This window comes from Malaya genurostris, chromosome 2 (genome assembly GCF_030247185.1).
Source record: "Malaya genurostris strain Urasoe2022 chromosome 2, Malgen_1.1, whole genome shotgun sequence".
In the NCBI taxonomy this organism is placed as follows: domain Eukaryota; kingdom Metazoa; phylum Arthropoda; class Insecta; order Diptera; family Culicidae; genus Malaya; species Malaya genurostris.
In genome coordinates, this window is record NC_080571.1 from 75,915,237 (window position 1) to 75,935,516 (window position 20,280).

At 36.3% G+C, this 20,280-nt stretch overlaps 1 protein-coding gene across 1 annotated transcript in view; it reads left to right on the top strand.

Annotated features, from left to right (window-relative positions):
• The window catches only part of LOC131432704 (uncharacterized), a 254,563-nt gene extending 234,852 nt beyond the window's left edge, over positions 1-19,711 (top strand). Inside the window, exon 3 of the mRNA XM_058599150.1 lies at positions 13,450-19,711. Within this exon, the coding sequence (XP_058455133.1) occupies positions 13,450-14,003 (554 nt within the window). The 3' untranslated portion in view covers positions 14,004-19,711. The remainder of the gene's footprint in view (positions 1-13,449) is intronic.
• Positions 19,712-20,280: the final 569 nt, after the last annotated feature.

The following is a 20,280-nucleotide window of genomic DNA, read 5'->3' on the forward strand; positions in this document are numbered from 1 at the left end:
TAAAAAAGAGATCGATTTTAACTTTCAAAAGGAATGAAAAAGCGCCGTTTAGATTAATGTTCAATCATTCTCGATTACAGGGCTTAAACAACATGAAGATATTCTCTTCAACGACGATCACACTTCTTCGTATGTTCCGAATGTAGATTTCGAAAATAGGGCACTTTAGGTTCAATAGTTTTCGAGAAGAATCTGCGCTAAATCCGACGGTACAATGTAAATAACACGTCAATCGAATCGTTGCTAGGATAACTATTAGTCGAAAAATAACAAGTTATCGGCCTAGGTTGCCAGTTTCAATCTAAATTCAAATGATCTCGCTTTGACATTTCGAGTTACTGAGGGGTAGTCAAATTTACGATACAGTTTTAATAGTCGAGTGGCACGTCGTGTTGTCGATAATATCCTTCATAACTAGGAGAAGTACCTGGCTTGTTTCTTATTTTTCGGATGTTGTCAAAATACTTTTTTCTTTCCTACCTGCGACGTAGGAATTTTTGCAGTTTGTTTATAAACAAACTCAATACCAAGTAATATGTCATGCGTATAACATAATCTTAGTGTGAACAGTGGGGTTTTAACTTTATATTGCTATCGTTAAAACATGTTATTTTCTGCAGGTGTGAACATAGTATCTCGAATTGCTGGATCTGATTTCCCATTGCAACGGAATCTACACATTATTTTTCGTGTTTATGTGAGCATTCTGAAGACTGTACTCGAACAAAATGCAATAGACAAAAAGGATCTTTTTACGACGAATATTTTTGAAGCTCTCAGGGAATAAACAAATAATCCTAACAATTCTCATATAGCTGAGCCACATGCAGAGATTTAAAAACAAAAAGATATTTTTGACCCTAAAAAAATTACCCTTTCGGCGAAATGACCCTTTCGGCGAAACGACTTTCGGTGAAATGCCCCGCTCTCCACTGTGATTATGTTCCAATGGCTTTGTGCCGCCGATCCATCTTGGCTTCAGTTATGTGGCTGCGCCACATGCGGAAATTTAAAAACAAAAAGATTTTTTTTACCCTAAAAAAATGACTCATTCGGCGAAATGACCCATTCGGCGAAATGACCCATTCGGTGAAACGACTTTCGGTGAAATGACCCGATCCTCACTGGGATTATGTTTCAATTATATCTCGATTGACATAGATGCGCGCCATCTTATGCGTATGTGAGGCATGTTTGCATGCAACTAAGTGTTTTGGGGTAGTCTTTCGTGAAGTGGGAAATACCCAAAATGGTAAAGAAGTATGTTGTATTTTACTCTGATCAAATAAATCTAAAACCAATAATTTTTATTTTAGCGTCTTGATCAAAATCCATTTTTTTTCAGCGCAAATTGTCTTAAAATTATTACTTAGGCTGTGAACCATTTCGCGGTTAATTTTAACTTTTGGTTAAAATCTGATACTCGAGCGGTTAATTTGATGTTGTCAAAAATATCCCTGCTCGAGAGCATGGTTATTTTTCTCAGATCGATAGTTATTTTCTGACACTGAAAAAAATCTTGCAATGAAAATTCTAATATTAATTCTTTAGTTGAAATTATTTCCAGTGGAAAATAAACTCGAATAACTTTCCGTCCGTCAAGTTTTGAAATGGCCCGCAGTTTTAGGCTGTGAACCATTTCACGGTTAATTTTAACTTTTGGTTAGAATCTGACACTTGAGCGGTTATTTTGTGTCGAGTAGTTGCGACCATTTCAAAATTTGACTGCGGCCATTTCAAAATTTGACGGACGGAAAGTTATTTGGGTCTATTTTCCACTGGAAATAATTTCAACTAAAAAATTAATCTTAGAATTTTCATTGTAAGATTTTTTTCAGTGTCGGAAAATAACCATCGATCTTTCAAAAATAATTATGCTTTCGAGCAGGGTTATTTTTGACAACATCAAATTAACCATTCGAGTGTCAGATTTTAAAGAAAAGTTATAATTAACCGCGAAATGGTTCACAGCCTTAATTCAGATACTTGTTTTTTTTTGTGATAAAATTTTTTATTCTGGCCTTTTTGCGTAAAAGCTTTACGTGGCCGATTGGCTTACATTTTTATTACTTAAAAAATTTTGTTTTGCTTTTGGATCTCGTTGTCACCCTTTTTCTAGGGGAAGATGAGTTTCCATTTCCATCCAACGAGGATCGGGGATCGTCCGCGGCTTATCTCATCATCCATTGCTTCATCGTCGGTGGTGTGTGTGATTTCCGTTTTCTTTTCGTTTTCCTTGTTGATCGTAGTCTTGGGCTCGTTGAGAGTTGCTGTAGATGCGCCTTGTTGTACATTGGTTGCAGTTGCTGGTTGGTTGGAGGGTAAGTTGTTAACTGCAGCTGGTGTACTTTGTTTTATAGACGATACTAATGGTTTCGTTCAAGGGGATACTTCATTGTTGTTGGTGGCTGTCACAGGTGTACTGGGGTTGCTTGGGGTTGGTGTGAAGGAAGCATTGTTGTCCTTTGGTGTAGTTGTCTCCTTGTGCAGTTTATCACATGGCTTACCGTAGTGAACAGCTTTTTGGGAATAATGACATGTGGCCATCTGATTGTCATAGGTAACAAGTGATTTGCACGGAATTCTTGTATCTTGACCGAAAATCACATAAGAAGGTATAGCCTTCTTCAAGTGTATGCGTAATAAACGTACGCCATTTAGAATACCGGGGAAAAATTCTTCTACTTTTCTTTTTCGATAGAGAGAATCTCTCCGTATTGGGACATAGTTTTGTGAATATAAGGATCGATGACGCATGAGGGAAGATCATGCAGACGCACTTCTATAGCGCTATCTTCCATATATACTGGAATGTTGTACTTAATGTTCTCGTGCTCCACATAGTGCACATTGTTATTGTCTTTTGCGAATTGAATCGCATCCAACTCTTTATAAAACTGGATGTAAACAACACTATTTGTCTTATTACATTGAAGTAAATGCACACGTTTAACGTCAAGATGCGTTTGCTCCTTAAGCAAACCTTCAAGTTCTCGTATCGAAGGTCAAATTTTGCACTGCCTGAAGTCAACAACAATTGTATCTTTTCGTGTCGGCGGTAGCTTTTGTTTGTTTGGTTCACTCATTTCGAGGTCGATCTATTGTTCACTACACAATACTGTACTTGGTTTCTTCCATCCCGAACGTAGGTGGTTTTGTTATATCGACTGACTTGGATGAAATGTGAAAGCGAACTGGAATACTTGTTTTTGTTTAGTAAATCATCACCTTCGTTTTGAAGCCACGTAGCGAAATGTAAATTTTATTTTTACTGAGACACTTTGAAAAACCTGTTTTATTCCACCTATTGGTGTAATGAAACCTTTCTTATCTCACTCATATTCTCACATACAATGTGGTTTTCTTCGATATAAATATCTATGCTTCTTGAAGGAAAACAAAAAAAAAGTATGTTTCTGCATCAACTAGTACGACTTAAAAAATGAAAGAGTTCCACTATATCCGGTGCCTCAGGAATCAGAAACCAATCGAACTCGCTTCGTTTTGCCTTCTACTGAAATTGGCTAGCAATAGGAATAATTTTGAGACTTGAACAGAAAAGTATTTACGTTTTTGACTTCGCTTAGTTTCATCTTCATGAGTTTTGAATTCCGCCTATTTTTCAAATGTTGATCCAGAGTTAATACAGTGTGTCAGATTGTTAGTTTCTATAGAAATCGTATCCATGCTGCTCAACCAGAGTAAAATGCCATACAAGATGCATTTGCTTACCCAATAATCACCGAGGAATAAAAATAGGTATATTTCGAGTGGTTCGTCCTAGATCATGTTTGAACAAATCTTGGACCGTATTTTGAAGAAAAAAGTTCGGGTTCTCTCTCTCATTCGGGATGGGGAAATAACTAACGATAAGGATAACAACATAAAACCGAAGATCTGGAAGATTGATAGTACCTACTATTTTTCTTCGGACAGGATCAGCCTAAAGACCGTGCGGAAAAAAACCCAGTCAAGATTATATCCATTGGGTTCCTAAATCCGTATCGAAAAAGACCACAATTGCAAGAATTCCTATTTTCCTTATTTCAGTTACCAGTGTTTTTTTTCGATGTTTAACGTTTGGTTGTTGTTATTTACTAACCGATCCATTTGTTCAACATGCAGCTATTTTAAATAATATTTATTCTCCATTTCACGAGAAATTTTTTTCTCGTTTATTTCTTCGAGCTTCTAAAACTAGTGCTATCTGGCTAAATCCATTTTTTTCTCGCAAGACAACGATTTAAAATATGAAAATCATCTCTCACTAAAAACTATTAAAATTACACTGTTCATAACGCAGATAAATCGGAATCACTGCTTTTGCGGTATGTTTGATAAATAAAGGGAAAATAATCAGAATGATTTTTCACCTCACATTCCCAACTATTGCACGAAAAAGGCCAATGATTTTATCTGGGCTGCCCTGGTAAAATTATATGAAGATTTTTTTTCGTTTGAAAGCAGATTCCAATATAGTTTTTCATACACTCGGGTTTTGTTCTATAAGGCCTCAATCGGTCGATATATTACACTAATTTATCGTGAAGACAAAAGTGGAAAAAATTACAAATAAAAAATTTACAAAAGGCAACCGGCTGTCTAAAGTTTTACGAGTTCGTTCGTTCGAGGTCCATACCGGCGGCAACCCTATGAGATGTTCTTTATCCTTTTTTTTTTGATTACCTGAAATATACAACTTTTACCACCGTTATCTCAGGTCAGCGTAGTTCCATAATCATGATTGACGTTTTAAAATTATAATGACTTTCATGTCGCCTGCACCAATTATGCTCGAAAATAACAGAACAGTGAATACCATTAGCAAACAACCCGTGGTGTGGCGCGCTGGCATGGCAGATTTTAGGTCAACCCGTTTAGTAAAGTCTATATACAAACCGTAGGACCCTTTCTCCGAGTGTTTTCATGTTGATGCTCAAACCACCTTGTTCATAACGAGCCGCTAGCAGCACTAGTTCTGTGTAGTATAACGAACAGCACGCTGCATCGAAGAAAACACCAACCACCCACTTGGAGCATTTCTGCGTGGATGACGACGAGAGGTTGGTGGTGCAAATCATTCATGCAACCAAAAGCCCTTCCGCCATGAATTTAATTTTAATGATATTTTCCTCGAGTACTTGTTGGCACGGTTGAGTAATCGAATATTTCATTCTGATAGAAGGGTTTTTCCATTCGGAACTAAACAACAAGTTTTTCTTTTGTTTTGATTTCAATGTAGCAAAATTGATGGGAAACATTTTCCAGCTTTGCAATGGAAATTCGTGATGCAGGAAATCTTCTTTGATCGTTATTTGCACCTTGTTTTTCGTTATTTGTTTGTCGTTCTTGGTAATTCTTTTTTTTTTTGCAAAGCGTTCTGTTTTTTTTCGTTATTGATTAACACCAGTAGATAAATCGAATCCAAAATGTTACTTCCAATTTAGAAAACGATTTTTTTTAAATTTCCTATGAATTTGACTTCTGACAGGTTGCAAACTTGCGCTCAGGCAAAAGTACAGATCTGAAAATGTCAAAATGTCTACAGCATTTTCCCAAGCATCATTGCAGTATTCTGGTCGGAGATCTGACTGGACATTGCAAACTTAACTATCACATGGCTGGTATTCAGCGTGCTGAGTATAATTCGTGTGATTTGTATGAGTGCGACTACGGTACTTCATATCATCCAACATGTAACTGTCCCGCTTTGACGCAACCACTTATTCAGGTTTTTGGTTCTCCATACATGGTTGGAAATGTGTATGGAGAGCATACGCATCTATCGTTTCTCACCCAATGGGCCAGCCGTATGAATAAAATGTAATAAAGTCTCTTGTTTGTAGTATCTTCTCGAAAACGTAGTCCACAGAGTAAAACACGTTTGGTTTGGTTTTAATTTTTCTACTTCACTTTATCAGCAAACACAGGAGTAGCATCCTCTGGAGCTACCTACCGAAAAATTGTAGTAAATACTACATGTTCGAACGTTGTTGTGTAGTAAAGTCTCTGCTTTTGACAGGAACGTGATCCACATGTAGCATTTACTACCGAAATTCAAGCATGCTACGTTTTATTCATACGGCCCAATGTCGTAAGGAGCTACTGACAGAGAGGTTAATCGCTCTTTCTGGAGTGAATGAATCCTTGCGTCTGCTCAGCGGTGTTTGCTGGCGTTAGCAGTTCAACATAAACTGCTGACACCAGAGCTAAAAAAGTCATTTTTATTGACTCAAAATAAACGAAAATGACGAGAAATTAATGTCACTTTCAGATTCGCTTGCAAACTATGAGAAGGAAATCCATGTCCAATCCATGACATAAGCGGAATAGCAGTTTCAAAATTGTGTTCTTTCTTTCTTTTGCTCTTTCAGTCATTTGCGGTTTTCAGTGAAATTTCCACAGTATGGAGTGTCGGCATTCAACCGAAGCTTTGAGAGTCGAAAATGACAGAAAAAGGGTTCACAATGACTTTTACCTGTTGGTGCTCGAATTTGTAGTAGTTTTGGTTTCAAAAGAGTTTCTGGGGAGTAATTACTTCGATTTGTCATATCTTAGTCAGTTTCTATAGCCAAGCGTCACAGATTTTCAATACATCGATGAAAGAATGAGAATTGAAATTCTGCTGATGCCCCCTGCAGTTTGGTTTCGTCTTGTCATAAAGGAAAGAGTGACGTTGACAATTATACTCTCTCTTTTTTTTCAATGAGAAACGAAAAAGCTTTATCTCTCGTCGCTTGTTCTGATGTCGGTCATTTACGAATGATACAGTAAAATATTGAAAATAAGACTGTTGAATTGGATTCTTTCATTGAGAATGCGTGACAGTTTTTAGCTCTTGCTGACACACTGATGAGCCAAATTCGGTACCCATGCGGTACCAAAACCCCCAAATTCGAGCAGCCTACCTGGGTTCGATTCCTAACCCTGCACATAGGGTCAGAAAGTTTTTCTGGCCCGAAGAAGTGAAAGGTTTTAGCAGATTGTTTGACATTCCTTATTATGGCGAATCGTTGGGCATTATTCTGGAAACGCAGAATAGTGTCGCTTTTATAAAATCTTTAAATCCTTTCGGTGAGTGGAGGTTTCATTAAATGTGCATTTGCACCTGCAGATCTCTCACCCTCCTTTCGGCGGTACAGAACGATGTTTCTACACAATTCCTTTTCATGTTCCTCTGATTCTTTCCTTCGCATCAGGAAAGTGATGAGAAGCCATGTCAAGGCACAAATCTCCAAACAACCAGTGGAGCGTGACGTTTGAGCCCATTTGTTCCGATGCCTGTCGATATCCACTCCCTAACCAAAATAATAAAGTACCAAATGGATCCTTCTCGCAGTCTAAACCTTATCTACATACGTCCTAGTTAAGTTCCCTGAATGATCGACGGAGTTTAGTCTAACCCGATTTTTAGTAAGGAAAAATATAGATAATCATTGTACCACCACTACCACTCAAAATAAATATTCCGACCAATGATTTTATTATAAGTTGTTTGATGCACATTGAAATTAGACTTTTTTTAGAGCAACACTTAGGCACCGCATCCATCCATCTGACACCGGTATGTTAGCACCAGCCATTTGAATGTATTCTAGATAAACCGACATTACAAGCTATTATGAAAGAATCGACCCAAAAATCTCTAATTTTCGTGCAATAAACAAGGTAAACCATTGAACGATCGCATTACTGATTGTTTGTTTACGTTGCCGTTCCAATTTTAATCTCATCAAGATGGCGTCATGACAGAGGACCGACCGCATCGTACTTCCAGTGATGCCAACTCTCCTTTCTTATTGCATCTCATTTTGTTATTGATGAAATATTTCAATTGCATTAATTACAACTGATCTAATAGTTCCACCTGTCAATAAAAAGCAAGCGGCTTCAGAATTAGTTGCAAGAAATATTAATAATATTATTTTATTCTGAGCACCAACTCTATACGAAATTTGTCTTCTGTAAATATTGTACTCCTAAATTGATATTACAATGAACGAATTGGCTACTCTGTTGTTATTCTCTCGTGCAGTATTATTTATTATTTTTAATAATTTTATTTTTAATTTCAAACAAAATAATGTTAAGTTTTACCATTGAGTTATTTGGTTTTAATTATTGAGTTAGCTATTGTTTTGTTTGGCCATCTATTGATAATCACTACCGATTCAAATAGCTTTGAGCCAAGTTTTTAATACCTGAACCATACTGTGAAATGTTCTAAAATGGTTATTTACGTTTTTGTCACACTTTTCCAGTAAAAAACGCAAACATCTTTTCGTCTCAAGTTTTACGTTAGTCATGTTTATGAATATTCACCAATTGACCGTCCTAAAAAATGATCACTATTTCACATAATTTCAGCACTACTCAATGTTGGATGACTTCATAATTAGTAATTTTCACTTTTCGTTTGTTTAATCAACGAACGATTATAAACTTCTAAAATTACCCGCTAAGCAATAAAAATCGTCAAAATATGAGATGAAAATTTGCAATTAATTCACTTGATTCCGCTCATAATGTTATGAAAAAAAAAATTCTTTAAATTATCATCAACAAGTATTTTTTGGTATCCGTGTCATTAGTTTAAGTATATTATTGATATTTCAAAAAAACTGTTCCAGCTTCAAATGTTACTAGAAAGTGCGTGTTGAATAGACATGAAATAACCATTAAGGTCTGAGGACAGAGGGTCGCGTGTTGAGTTTTAAATCGACCACGTGGCTCGCTCAATTCCCTTTGCGCATCGTACTACTCCTGTACTCTCTCGTATATGAGCAAACTGTACCGGGTTGCCAGCATACATTTTATTATTTTGATGAGAAGTTTTATCACATAAATCTATTGTATGGGTTGGTATGGATTCCAATAAACAATGAAAAAATATTCAACTTTCACAAAGATTGAATGTGTTCTGTGTGTTTGGCAGCCTTGTCGAGCCAATTTTATTTCTCTCTCCTTTTACAGAATGCTATCAGGAAGCCAAAGCGAAAAAAAATGGCAGATGCATTGAAACTGACTTTGTGTCACAGAAAAATACAAGACTTTATTTTTATTGCGATAACATATATGTTTTTATGTACTAATCGCATCTAAACTAAATTATCTAGACTTTGTCACGGTACTTTTATGATACAAGTCTTGAAAGCCGAGATATTCGATGAACAAGTAGAGGTATGCATTTCCGAGCGTTCCAATTTTCAGTAGTTCTTCAGTCAGAAAAAAATACAACACGACCGCTAAACTCAATGAATCATTCTGAAAATTTCACAGAATATTCTCAACTTAATTTCAAAGACATTGTCAGGTGGGCTTTTCTACATTCTGCACCGTTTCCAAGAAAATTTAATTTGAAACGGGAAAATAGCAAAAAAACCTATCACTTTACGGTACTGTCCTCAGCCCTTAAGGGGCGGGCAGGGTCCAACACTTTTGAAAAATCATTTATTATTTTTTTTTTTATTTTCTGATAGTAAAACATTTCAAGAATATCCCTAAGCCTATCGGAACAAAACTCAGAAAGTTATGGGCATTTTTCTTTGCCGATCTCATACTACGAAGAAATAAGAGCTGCGTACACAGGCACAAGATTTCTGCTTCGATTGACTTAAAAACTTGACAAAACATTCTCGAAATTATTCATTATAGCAAAATACAAAATAAAAAATATGGCTTTTTGAGAATGTTAGATCCAACGTGATCCCTTGATTAATAAATTGTTTCCTTCGATTTTATAGACAATAAACTTTAAACGCGTTTTTCTCAAAAGCAGGTTTTGAAAATCCGTGTCCATCGTCATTCAAAAACTACTGCACCATTGCTACAAAATGGCCGATTTTTTCGTGCAAAATCGTACTTTTGAATTTAAGCAACCACCAATAATTAAAAAAATTTAAAAAAAAATCAAACAGAAACATTGGGGTTTAGAAAAACTTCTGCTCTAACTATGTTGCTTTGATTTGTTCACTTCGCTGTTACGTGTGTGTGTGTGTTTCATTGGCTGTGCATCTAATATTTTCATACTTTTGAAAGGGCTAATCCAGATTCAATGTGATAGAAGCAGGTGGGGCAAACACAACTCGTTTGTGTTAGTGAAATTCAGTTTTCTTTAGCACGCAAGGAAAACTAAAAACCACGTGCTTGCTTTCGTCACACCACTCGGACTAGTTGGCATTGAATCAAAGCATGTTTGTTTTTCATGTATGTCGTCATACCAAACTACACTGATAAAAATTTGCGATTGATATGTAAACGCCATATGTAAACACCACTTCAATTTAATATGCTTTTCATATCAATACATAACCAAAGCGATTTGTTTCAAGATTTCTAGTTCAAATTCACTAAGATGCGAGATTAGATTATTTTTCACTTAGCTTTGATGTGTTTTTCTTTTGGATGTGATGTGTTTGCTATTGAATCGAACTACATGTGTGAAACACTTCATTTTCTAGTGATTTGTATGTGCAAAACACTTGAATCGGTCAATTTTGTTTCAATTGAAATCTATGTGGAAAACTATGTGACATTCACATGACATGCATATAGAATCTAGAGGTAACGATATATCTGATCGTTTTTAAGTGCATTTCATATAAACGTTGCATGATTTCCACTAAATATCAACAGTCTTTACACTCATTTTATGAGTTAAGTGTTTATTTTCATGAATTTCATGTGTTCTACAAGCAGTGATAGATTGAATGCTTTGCACATGATGCTAGCGTGCAAATTATTTTCAGTGTATTTACATAGTTCTGATTTCTAACACAAGTAAGTCATGTGGTCTGCCCCACCTGTTTATATCACGTTGATCCAGATTAACCTAACAATAAAATTTTGATTGTAAAACGAAACGAAATAGACCCAATAGTTTTTAAAAGTCGAATTGATTACAAACTGGTTCTAAAGCCATCGTGTGTAGTGTCGGTTCAAGGATCAAGAGTAAACCAAGTTAACTTGTGTTGGTAATTTGTGTATTACGTACATTTTATTTGATACGTATGCACTAAATCTGTGTATTCATATATGCAGTGCACCGAGTTTATCAAAGTGGATTGCACGATTGAGTTTCAAACAATCTTTTTTCATAATAAATAATCCTCAAATGAATGTTAAGCCTGACATCTTGGATGAAATATCAGTTTTGATCAATTTTTCACCAACGTTAGATGGAAAATTGCTTACATTTTATGAATGTAGATTTTAATTCCATAATAAAAAAGTTAGTATTTGTATTAGATTGCGCTACACAAAATAAACAAAACTAAATATTTTCTGTTACAAAAGCAGTTTTCCGGAAAAATAAAAAGTTTTACGACAACATTTCATATCCATTGCCTTTCGCGTGTTAAATTAAAGGTTTCTTTTTTGCGGGTTTACTTATAGAAAGTACGTAAATCTTTATAGTGCAATAATTTCTGCCAGAGGAAATCCATATAGGAATGTGTTTATTGCTAATCAAATGTGTCAGAAACTGAAATAATTTTTCTCGAGCAGTTTTAAGGAAAACGGAAGAGTTTTAGACTAAGATTTGCGCTTTTCCTGAATTGCAGTTTTAAGTAGTATGAACCGATTGGTTTTTTTTTTCAACCATATGGGAGATTTATTGAGTAATATCAGGAAAAGAAGCGCCGGAATTCGTTTTTACGCACACATTGTTGGCATTACTCATACGCTTGCAAAGAGTCTTGCTCCTTAAGGCATTAAAGTACGATTCAGACGGTCCGGCTTCTTCCGTCACCGTCACCGGAACGTCAACGTCCGTCACCGTCATTATGATTCACACGATCCGGTTTCCTATCCGTGTCCGTAATGTCATTTTCTAACACGTTGAATTTGGGAGCTTTTGAAGCCAATCAATCTGTTGTTTTCCTACCTTTTAATTGAATAAATAACTTTCAAAATTAACTAGAAAGAGAAAAAAACAAAACAATCACTTCCACTCAACAACGTAACGTACTTTGCAAATCTACTGATAAGTTTAATTACTTATATGTGGTATATTTCGTTTAAGAGTGGGATCTTGACAACGAATACATACATAACAAACGTCAGCTCAATACCGTAATCATATGAATCATGCATGTGTGCGATAATCACAGTCCGTCAAATATTCTTTCAGAGAAATATTGACGGAGCTTGCCGTTGACGGACGTTGACGTTCCGGATCTCTGCTGGATCGTGTGAATACGCAAAGGGAAAACTCATTTGACTAATTTTGACGGAGGCTGACGTTCCGGTGACGGTGACGGAAGAAGCCGGATCGTCTGAATCGTACATAAGGCTTTTTAAGAAGAATTGTGATATTTTTAACCTGAGAGTGTAAAAGTGCAATATTTTGTTTTCAATGCTAGGATGAATCTCAAATGACCAACTAGAGGATGGATGAAAATCCATTCAGATGAAATTTAGAACAGAGTAGTGAACATATCAGAACTGTTTTTTGAATATAAGTTAAATTTCTAAGAAATGTGAAACAGTTCTCAATGTGGAACAGAGCCAATTAAGCAGAAATATGAAATAATTATAGTGATTTTAGTGGCTAAATCTGGTTTTTAAAGTAACGTTAAATTGAAATAGGGAGCCGTTACCCTACATATATCCCGCTTTGGAGTATATGACCACTATCTCCGGTGAATACGGAAGCCGGAACCGGAAACCAGGATAGACAGTATCGATTTGTTCGGCTATACCGATTGTTAACTACCGATTAGAATAGTTTTGAATGGAATTTGGAATTTTTTGATGTTTTTTGCTGTATCGCTTTGAATTACGATATAAAATGTTCAACACACTACGCCATTTTTTCCGAAACCGGAGGTCGGATTTATATGAAATTCACGAATTCACTATGAGGCCTTGAAACCTTTCATTTAAATCTGAATTTGTGAAAATCGGTTCTGTCAAAACAGACATTTTGCGTACTCGTCAAAGTGAGTCGTATGGTATATGACACTTGGCCCTCCAAGTCTTGGCTCAAAAATCGGTTCTTACAATGATAACATAACCTTTCTTTATGAGGAAGGCTAAAAGTTAGGTGTATTATTAAGTACGATTCAGACGGTCCGTCACCTTCCGTCACAGTCAAGCTCCGTCACCGTCAAAATAAGTTGCATGCATTCTTATGGAGACATTCATACATAACGTCACAGTCACAGAACGCATTGACGGACGCCATCTATCAGTATCTATTGACTCCGTGGAATTTGTTTCGAAAATCGAATACTTTGTAAATAGGTACATAGGCGTATACCGTTTCGATTGGTAAATTCCCTTGCTCTGGAACACTCATTCTTGAGTGATCACTTTTGGTCAAAATCTCGTGAATTATTCGTTATTATGTGAACTGTAACTGTTAGTGTAAACTTCACAACTATTATTACGATATGTTTAGCAAACTGATCTGACAGTTAATGTCATCTCTTTCTCTTTTTCTTCCAGGTGACATGGAGCTGCGAACGTGTGGTGAGAGCCTCACCATAAACGACTGCAAGAGCGCCAATAAAATCGATTACTGCTACTGCAGCGAAGATCTGTGCAACAGCCTGAAACGGACGCAAATCCGGCGGGAGATCGAAGACGCTCAGTCGGGAGCTCAATCGGAGCATCTGAAGCAGCGTGAACCGAACAACAGCGACGACGAAGATCTTTCCGAGTCATCCGGAATGGGTCCGGATTCCCACGAGAGACATCGCGCTCCACCGGGTCACCATCGGACGGTACTGGGCGGAAACCACAACATCCACAATCAGATAGAAAAGGACTTCGCCACAACACAGATTGTAATGACGCTGAAACCAATTCCGACTACCGACAGGCGGAACAACAGCAGCACCCGAGATGATCCTGCGAAGCCGGCCAGCAGCGGTGCTAGTAATTGTCAATGGTATCCAGAGCGTAGCAGAAGCAATTTGCTGTCACTGCTACTGCTGACGGTCGGCGGTGGCCTGCTTTCGCGATTAACTTGGTTCCGGGGTCACTCGGCATTCGTTTAATTAGTGGGATTGTGAACTTTTATCTTGATGTGATTTCGAGCGCAAATTGGATTTTTGACACCGCCAGATGGGCTGCGTTGATTTACGAACGACTCATTTGTTCCGGATGTGGTTTACCACTAAGTTTAGCTTTTTCTCAATATGCCTCTTTCCTACTCTCGGTGATTTGGACTTAGCTAGCCGGAGTTTTATTGCCCTCAATAGAAGCCCAATGTTAGGACATTACACACGGTGATGTTTCTGCGCAAAAATCTTTCATTTTATATGATTCATTTTCATGTTGGGTTTATTACCAGCAATCCTAGATAAACAGCAATTGTTTGAAAACGCAAAAGCTGATATTTTCGCTATCACTAAAGAAATCTTCGTGAAAAACTATAATTTTATTTAGAAAAACGAACTAAATAAACTGATTTTTCTTCTTTGAAAATCCGCTCAACGATAGTGAAGAAAACTGCTTCTACGTTTTGCAACCATTGCTGTTTTCCTAAGAATGTAACATAAATTGTCCCTTGAACAAATATATTGGAAGCAATATTCAGATATTAGCGACCCAGCAAAATTTTCAGCGATGTCAGTAGAACTGTCATTTCCTATTCAACCAGAGATGCCAGGTAAAAAAATTTAAAATCTTCAGGCTGTGTTGCGAAACTCTGTGAATCCGAAAAAAATGTCTTCGGGTTCTCATTTCTATATAAAGTATGACTCAGAGAACTCTATAAAGTAAGACACAGAATTAAAACAAAAAACAAGAGCACGTCCAATTCAAAAATCTGTACATTTTGACGGAAGTCTTCGAAAAACTCGATTTTAAAAAGTCTGGAGCACTTCAGAAGAAATCTGCAAATTTGAAGACAAATCTGCAAACCTGGCATCTCTGTATTCAACAAGCGATGTAACCACCAGAGAAATGCTACAAAGAGAGGGCTCCGGTTTGTAGATTAAGCGAACCAAAAACACGATCATGTCTGCAACTTTTGTCACCAGTCATAAATTTTTTTTTGAAATCTTCGGAATATCTGAAAAAACTCCACAAAATCTGTAGAAATCTGCAGTACTTTTAAGCAAAGATGCCTGGTAAACATTTCAAATTTCTTCAGACAGGGTTGCAGAAGTCTGTACAACCGAAAAAATGTCTTCGGTCTCTCATTTCTCTATAAAGTATGAAACACAAAACTGGCTAAGCTAGAACTAAAAAACAGCTCACCCATTTCAAAAGTCTGTAAATTTTGACGAAAGTCGGCAAAAAACTCGATGTTCAGAAACCTGCGAAAAATACTGCAATAAAAAATGTTTGCAGCACTACAAGAAATCTGAAAATTTCCAGATGAATCTGCAGACCAGAGATGCCAGGAAAAAATTTCAAATATCTTCAGACAGGGTTGAAAAAGTCTGTACATCAGAAAAAATGTCTCTATAAAATATGATACGCTAAACTGACTTGCTGAGGAAAAAAACAAAAGGTCGCGGCGATTTCAAAAGTCTGTAAATATTGACGAAAGTCTGCGAAAAACTCGTTTTTCAAAACTCTGCAACAATGTCTGCAGCCAAGGATGGCTTTTATCGTATCAAAGAACGCTCACTCGAAACTCTTCACACGATTCAATAAGGGCCATCAAAGAGAGACGGATATCATCGTAGCAACAAAAAACCGGCATGGTTCATTTAACATAGAATAGACACAAGTGCGAGAGCGAATTTCTCTCGATGACCTGTCTGAAGATCACGAGTTAGCACGCTGCTGTGGGGATTCTCTCTGAAGCAACAAACGGTCGCTTATTCTCGTTTCGCGATCCGATTCTATACAGGCAGTTGACAATTGCGATAGAATCATTCTACTATTGCCGCTTATTCTAACTATGTGCATAGAACCTTTGTATAAGTTGTGTATATGAAAATGTATGTGAATGCTCCACACAAGGGTTTTGAAACATTGCAACCTAGTATGAGAATCATCAAGTGGAATCATCGATACGATTTCCTGCGATAATTGTCAACTGGCGATTCTCTCTTGGTAAATTCCACATAGCACCGATCATTAACAGACTGCAAATTTTTTTTAAGAGCTGTGACATGCTCAGAGTATGAAGTGGAGCGAAGAAATTCTCTCTCGGTTCATGCATTGAGAGACTCGAGTTCTTGTAGCATCTTCTACCGGATTGAAAATGTTGTATACAATATAGATAAAAATCGAGCAGCTTCTGTCAAATTTTCGGCAATCACCAACACTGTCTGCAGCACTATCATGTGATGTAAATTTTGACGAAAGTCTGCGAAAAACTCGATTTTCAAAAGTCTGCATATACGAAATCTGCAGATTTACAGACAAATCTGCAGATTTGACATCTCTGCTGCAGACCTGGCATCTCTGCAGATACAAACTTCAAACCTGACATCTCTGGTAACCATAGTATATCATACGTGTTTTGTTGTCTTCATTGCATCCAATAAACTATTAAAAAAATCAATGATTTTCTCAATTCTTCTATTGGATTTTATGACAAACGAGTTTCAATACACGTTAGTTGCTAATGCATACTTATGATTCAAAGTGCTTTGGATTAATTGTTAAAAGATACTAAAAATTCAATATTTAATATTTTCTGTGATTGAAACATCGCATTGAAGTCTACATCACATTGACTTACTCTGAACTTCGTTCGTTGGAGAAACATAGAGAAATGACAAATGCGTTGTATGTTTATTATTTCACCACAACAAATTTCAAAGTGTCGGGTTTCTTATGGACTTCCGGTGAAACCCTCAACGAATGAACACGCTGTATCGTGTTAGTGCGGTGAAAATTTGAATATTTCGCGAAAAAGAAAGGATTTTCATTCGTACTTTGGCGACTCCACGTTGTCACATAGCGAGGTTTTCACTTGTAGTCCAGTGAAAAGAAAGTCCATTGGACTATAAACGAAAATTAACTGGCAATATAGCTAAGTCGCTGTGCCATCACTCGGTGTCATCTCAAGTGATGTGACACCACCAGAAGTGAAGAGGAAAAAGAAGAAGGGGTTTTATGGTAAAAAAACAAATGTCAGCATCCACATTGGAGAGGAACTACAGGCGAACCGAGTATTACAATACAGTAGAGTATTGATTTTAACATCAGACGAAAGGGGAAACTAATTCCCGGCAAGTATCAAATTCATTAAAATTCCTCTTCGAAGTGAATGTTGACGAATGGTTTATTGGCAGTTATCAAAATGAAAAAAAAAACGCAACAAGTATTCGTTGACGACGTTCTATCTGAAGGTGTCAAGAGTTCATGTCATTTTTTAGCCGTTCAGAATAAGATGATACTAGAGCGATCCCTAGTCATTATAGTTGAACTATGAATGTGAAATAATAATCCATTAGATAAAAGATGGAATCGCAAATTGTAATCCGTTCCATGTTTTCGCTTATGTGTTTTTGTAATCATGTTTCCCAAATTGGAAAAAAGTTAAAGCCACAATAGAATGGTTGAAAAGTGTATCGCTGTTCGTATGATTAAGTCTTAAAAGTCATCTGTCAAATTTTCAACTCAAGGGTTAATTTGAACCACATTTTTGGTTATGTTTACACTCTCCTCGATCCAGGTTGCTTGATTATCAAAACAATGAATTAGTAGCTGAATGTAGTGAATCGAATCTATGTTAATCAATATCATTTATTCCCATTTTATGTATTCGAATTACTTGGATACATTTTTAAGTTTTGATAACAGTACTTCTGTTGAATTTGTCATCAACAAATAATGTTTATTTATTTTTCTCATTTGGTTCAATGTTTGACAGTTCGTTTGGTTCTTTTTGGTTGCACACTTTGCGTGACTCTTATCATAACGAGGACTCTAATCAAACGTATTTATTATCAGTAAATCTTGAAATGTAGATCTTCAAAAATCGGCAGGTGGCTTCTAAGTCCTTATCATAAGCAAAGCGATACTTGTTCGTTCACGTTCGTTTCCCCCGTTTAGAATCACACAGCATTGCAATGATTTCCTACAGCATAAATACATTTACATCAAAGAAAAAGCCACACCAAAAATAAAATAAACGAGCTCAACTGATTTCCCGTGAAATTTTTCTTTTCACAAACCATTCTAAATAGAAAATCGACACAACTGTGATGGTGCTTTCGGAGCTTTAAAAGCACACCAGACACAAAGAAATATTCCTTTAGTTAAGTTTTTATGTTAAGATCCGTTTGAAGGAGAATATCATCCTATTGCCAAGTGAAGATGAAAAAATGCTCAGTTCTTTCAAAAAAAAAAACAAACGAAATAGTCCGCAAAGGAATTTAGCAAACTAAGTGTTAATGTGTCTCGAACCGAGCGAATGAAAAGCTAGTAGTTTCCCCTCACTGATTTGTAAATATCGATTGTAAATAATTAGAATCATCTACAGTGTTTAGTTTGAAAATGCAAGACGAAATCCAACACCATATGATGGACAAACGAAAGAAATTTGAATAACTAATCAAGATGTTTTGTCCGGTAAAAGTGTACGAAGTATGATTTGTTTTGTCTATTTTACAGAAACCGTTAAAAGCTTACCAATGTTCTTTGCCAATGTCCAACGATTACAATATGAATGAGTGGAATGGTAGAAAAAGTTTTGAAAATGTCCATCCAAACGCGCTGCAAATCGTGCCACCCTGAAAACATAAAGAGAAGAATTCGCAGTTACGATACTGTTGTACTACAAAAAATATTTTCCAATGTTGATTACTTATGTTTAGAGCAAATTCTGCACCTGCAAAATTTATATGGAATATTTATTGACCATTCTGACAACTCACTTACTATGAGTTGTATTCATCACGAAACATCAAACATTTTTAAGTACGCTTCAGACGATCAGTCAACTTCTGTCAACGTTAACGGAACTTCGTCTGTAATTTAGATTAGTTTAAGGACATTTCATTATTGACACGAATACACCTTCCCGACGTATAAACGTTCCGAGAGGCATCTCGAAAAGAATAAAGACAAAAATGCCACAAAACAGTGTGACACACATGAAATGTCAGTACGTCACAAAAGAACGAAGAAGAATAGAAGCACAATGAATACCGCGTTTGGATAAATCCCCTATGAATTCCAGTTGCTTTCTCCTGGATTTACATTCGCTTGACATTTTTTTCTCAATTTCACTAATTCATATTTGAATGTTTTTACAAAAAAAATCATGTCTAAGAAAAGAGTATTACACGTCGAGAATCAAGGCAAAATAGCGATAACCGTACATTGAATGAGCTACAAGTATGCAATTGATTGAGCCACATGATGATGGAAAATGATGAAATAGTTTTTAGATTATTATTTATACAAACTACCCGAAATGAATGTACGATGCGTATACATTGAGTGTTTCTAGGAATAAAATTTAGCGACAATGAATTCCGATTTCTCAACTTGTTGAACCGAATATTAGTACGGATTAAGTAAATACCGCATGACCATAAATCTCAAGCCCAAAGGGTGCGTTGATGAGAGTAGTGCACCAAATCTATATTTAATCCAAATAAAGAAAACGATGAATAATCCAATAATTATAGCAATGAAGTATGCTGAAATGTCCCTCAAACGAACCCCCCAACCATGACGTGACGTACAAGTCGTGAATGGTGAAGTATAATTTACGAATACACCTATAAGTAATACTGTCACTTGCCATATCTAGAATGAATAATAAAACCGTAAAATTAAGTAAGTACGTTTGCTGGTATCATTTATTTCAAAGAGAATCCGAAATCCTCACCCCGATTCTGTATTTCGTTCGAATCGGATTTTTTCGATCGAATACGAAATTTTTCAATCTGTATCTCGATCAAGTTCAAGTTTTCCATTCACAGCATCACTCAATCGAATTACATATTTGACTAGTGGACGCGTGCGAGCTTTCGCAACACACACTTACACACTTAAACAGTTTATACTCTTATTTTTTGTATCGTTTATTCAAATATAAACTCAAGATTACAATGTCCCATACGATTCATTGAAAAATGTAGGGTCAGTAATCGTGAACCAGTTGGTTCAGTAATAATTTAATTTTATTGACCCTCCGAGCGTCGACCAGTTCCGACAAAATGCCATGGAAACAATACAAGTTAGAAAAGAAGCAAATATATGTTTACATTCAGCACACAATGATTTCTCGCCACATCTGAAACATTAAATTCATGGGATGAGACAATAACAAACTAAAAAAAATCTAGGCAATGGTTCTAAGTAGTTTTAACTTTCTTATTGAAAGAATCACTGGATATAAAGCAAAATTAC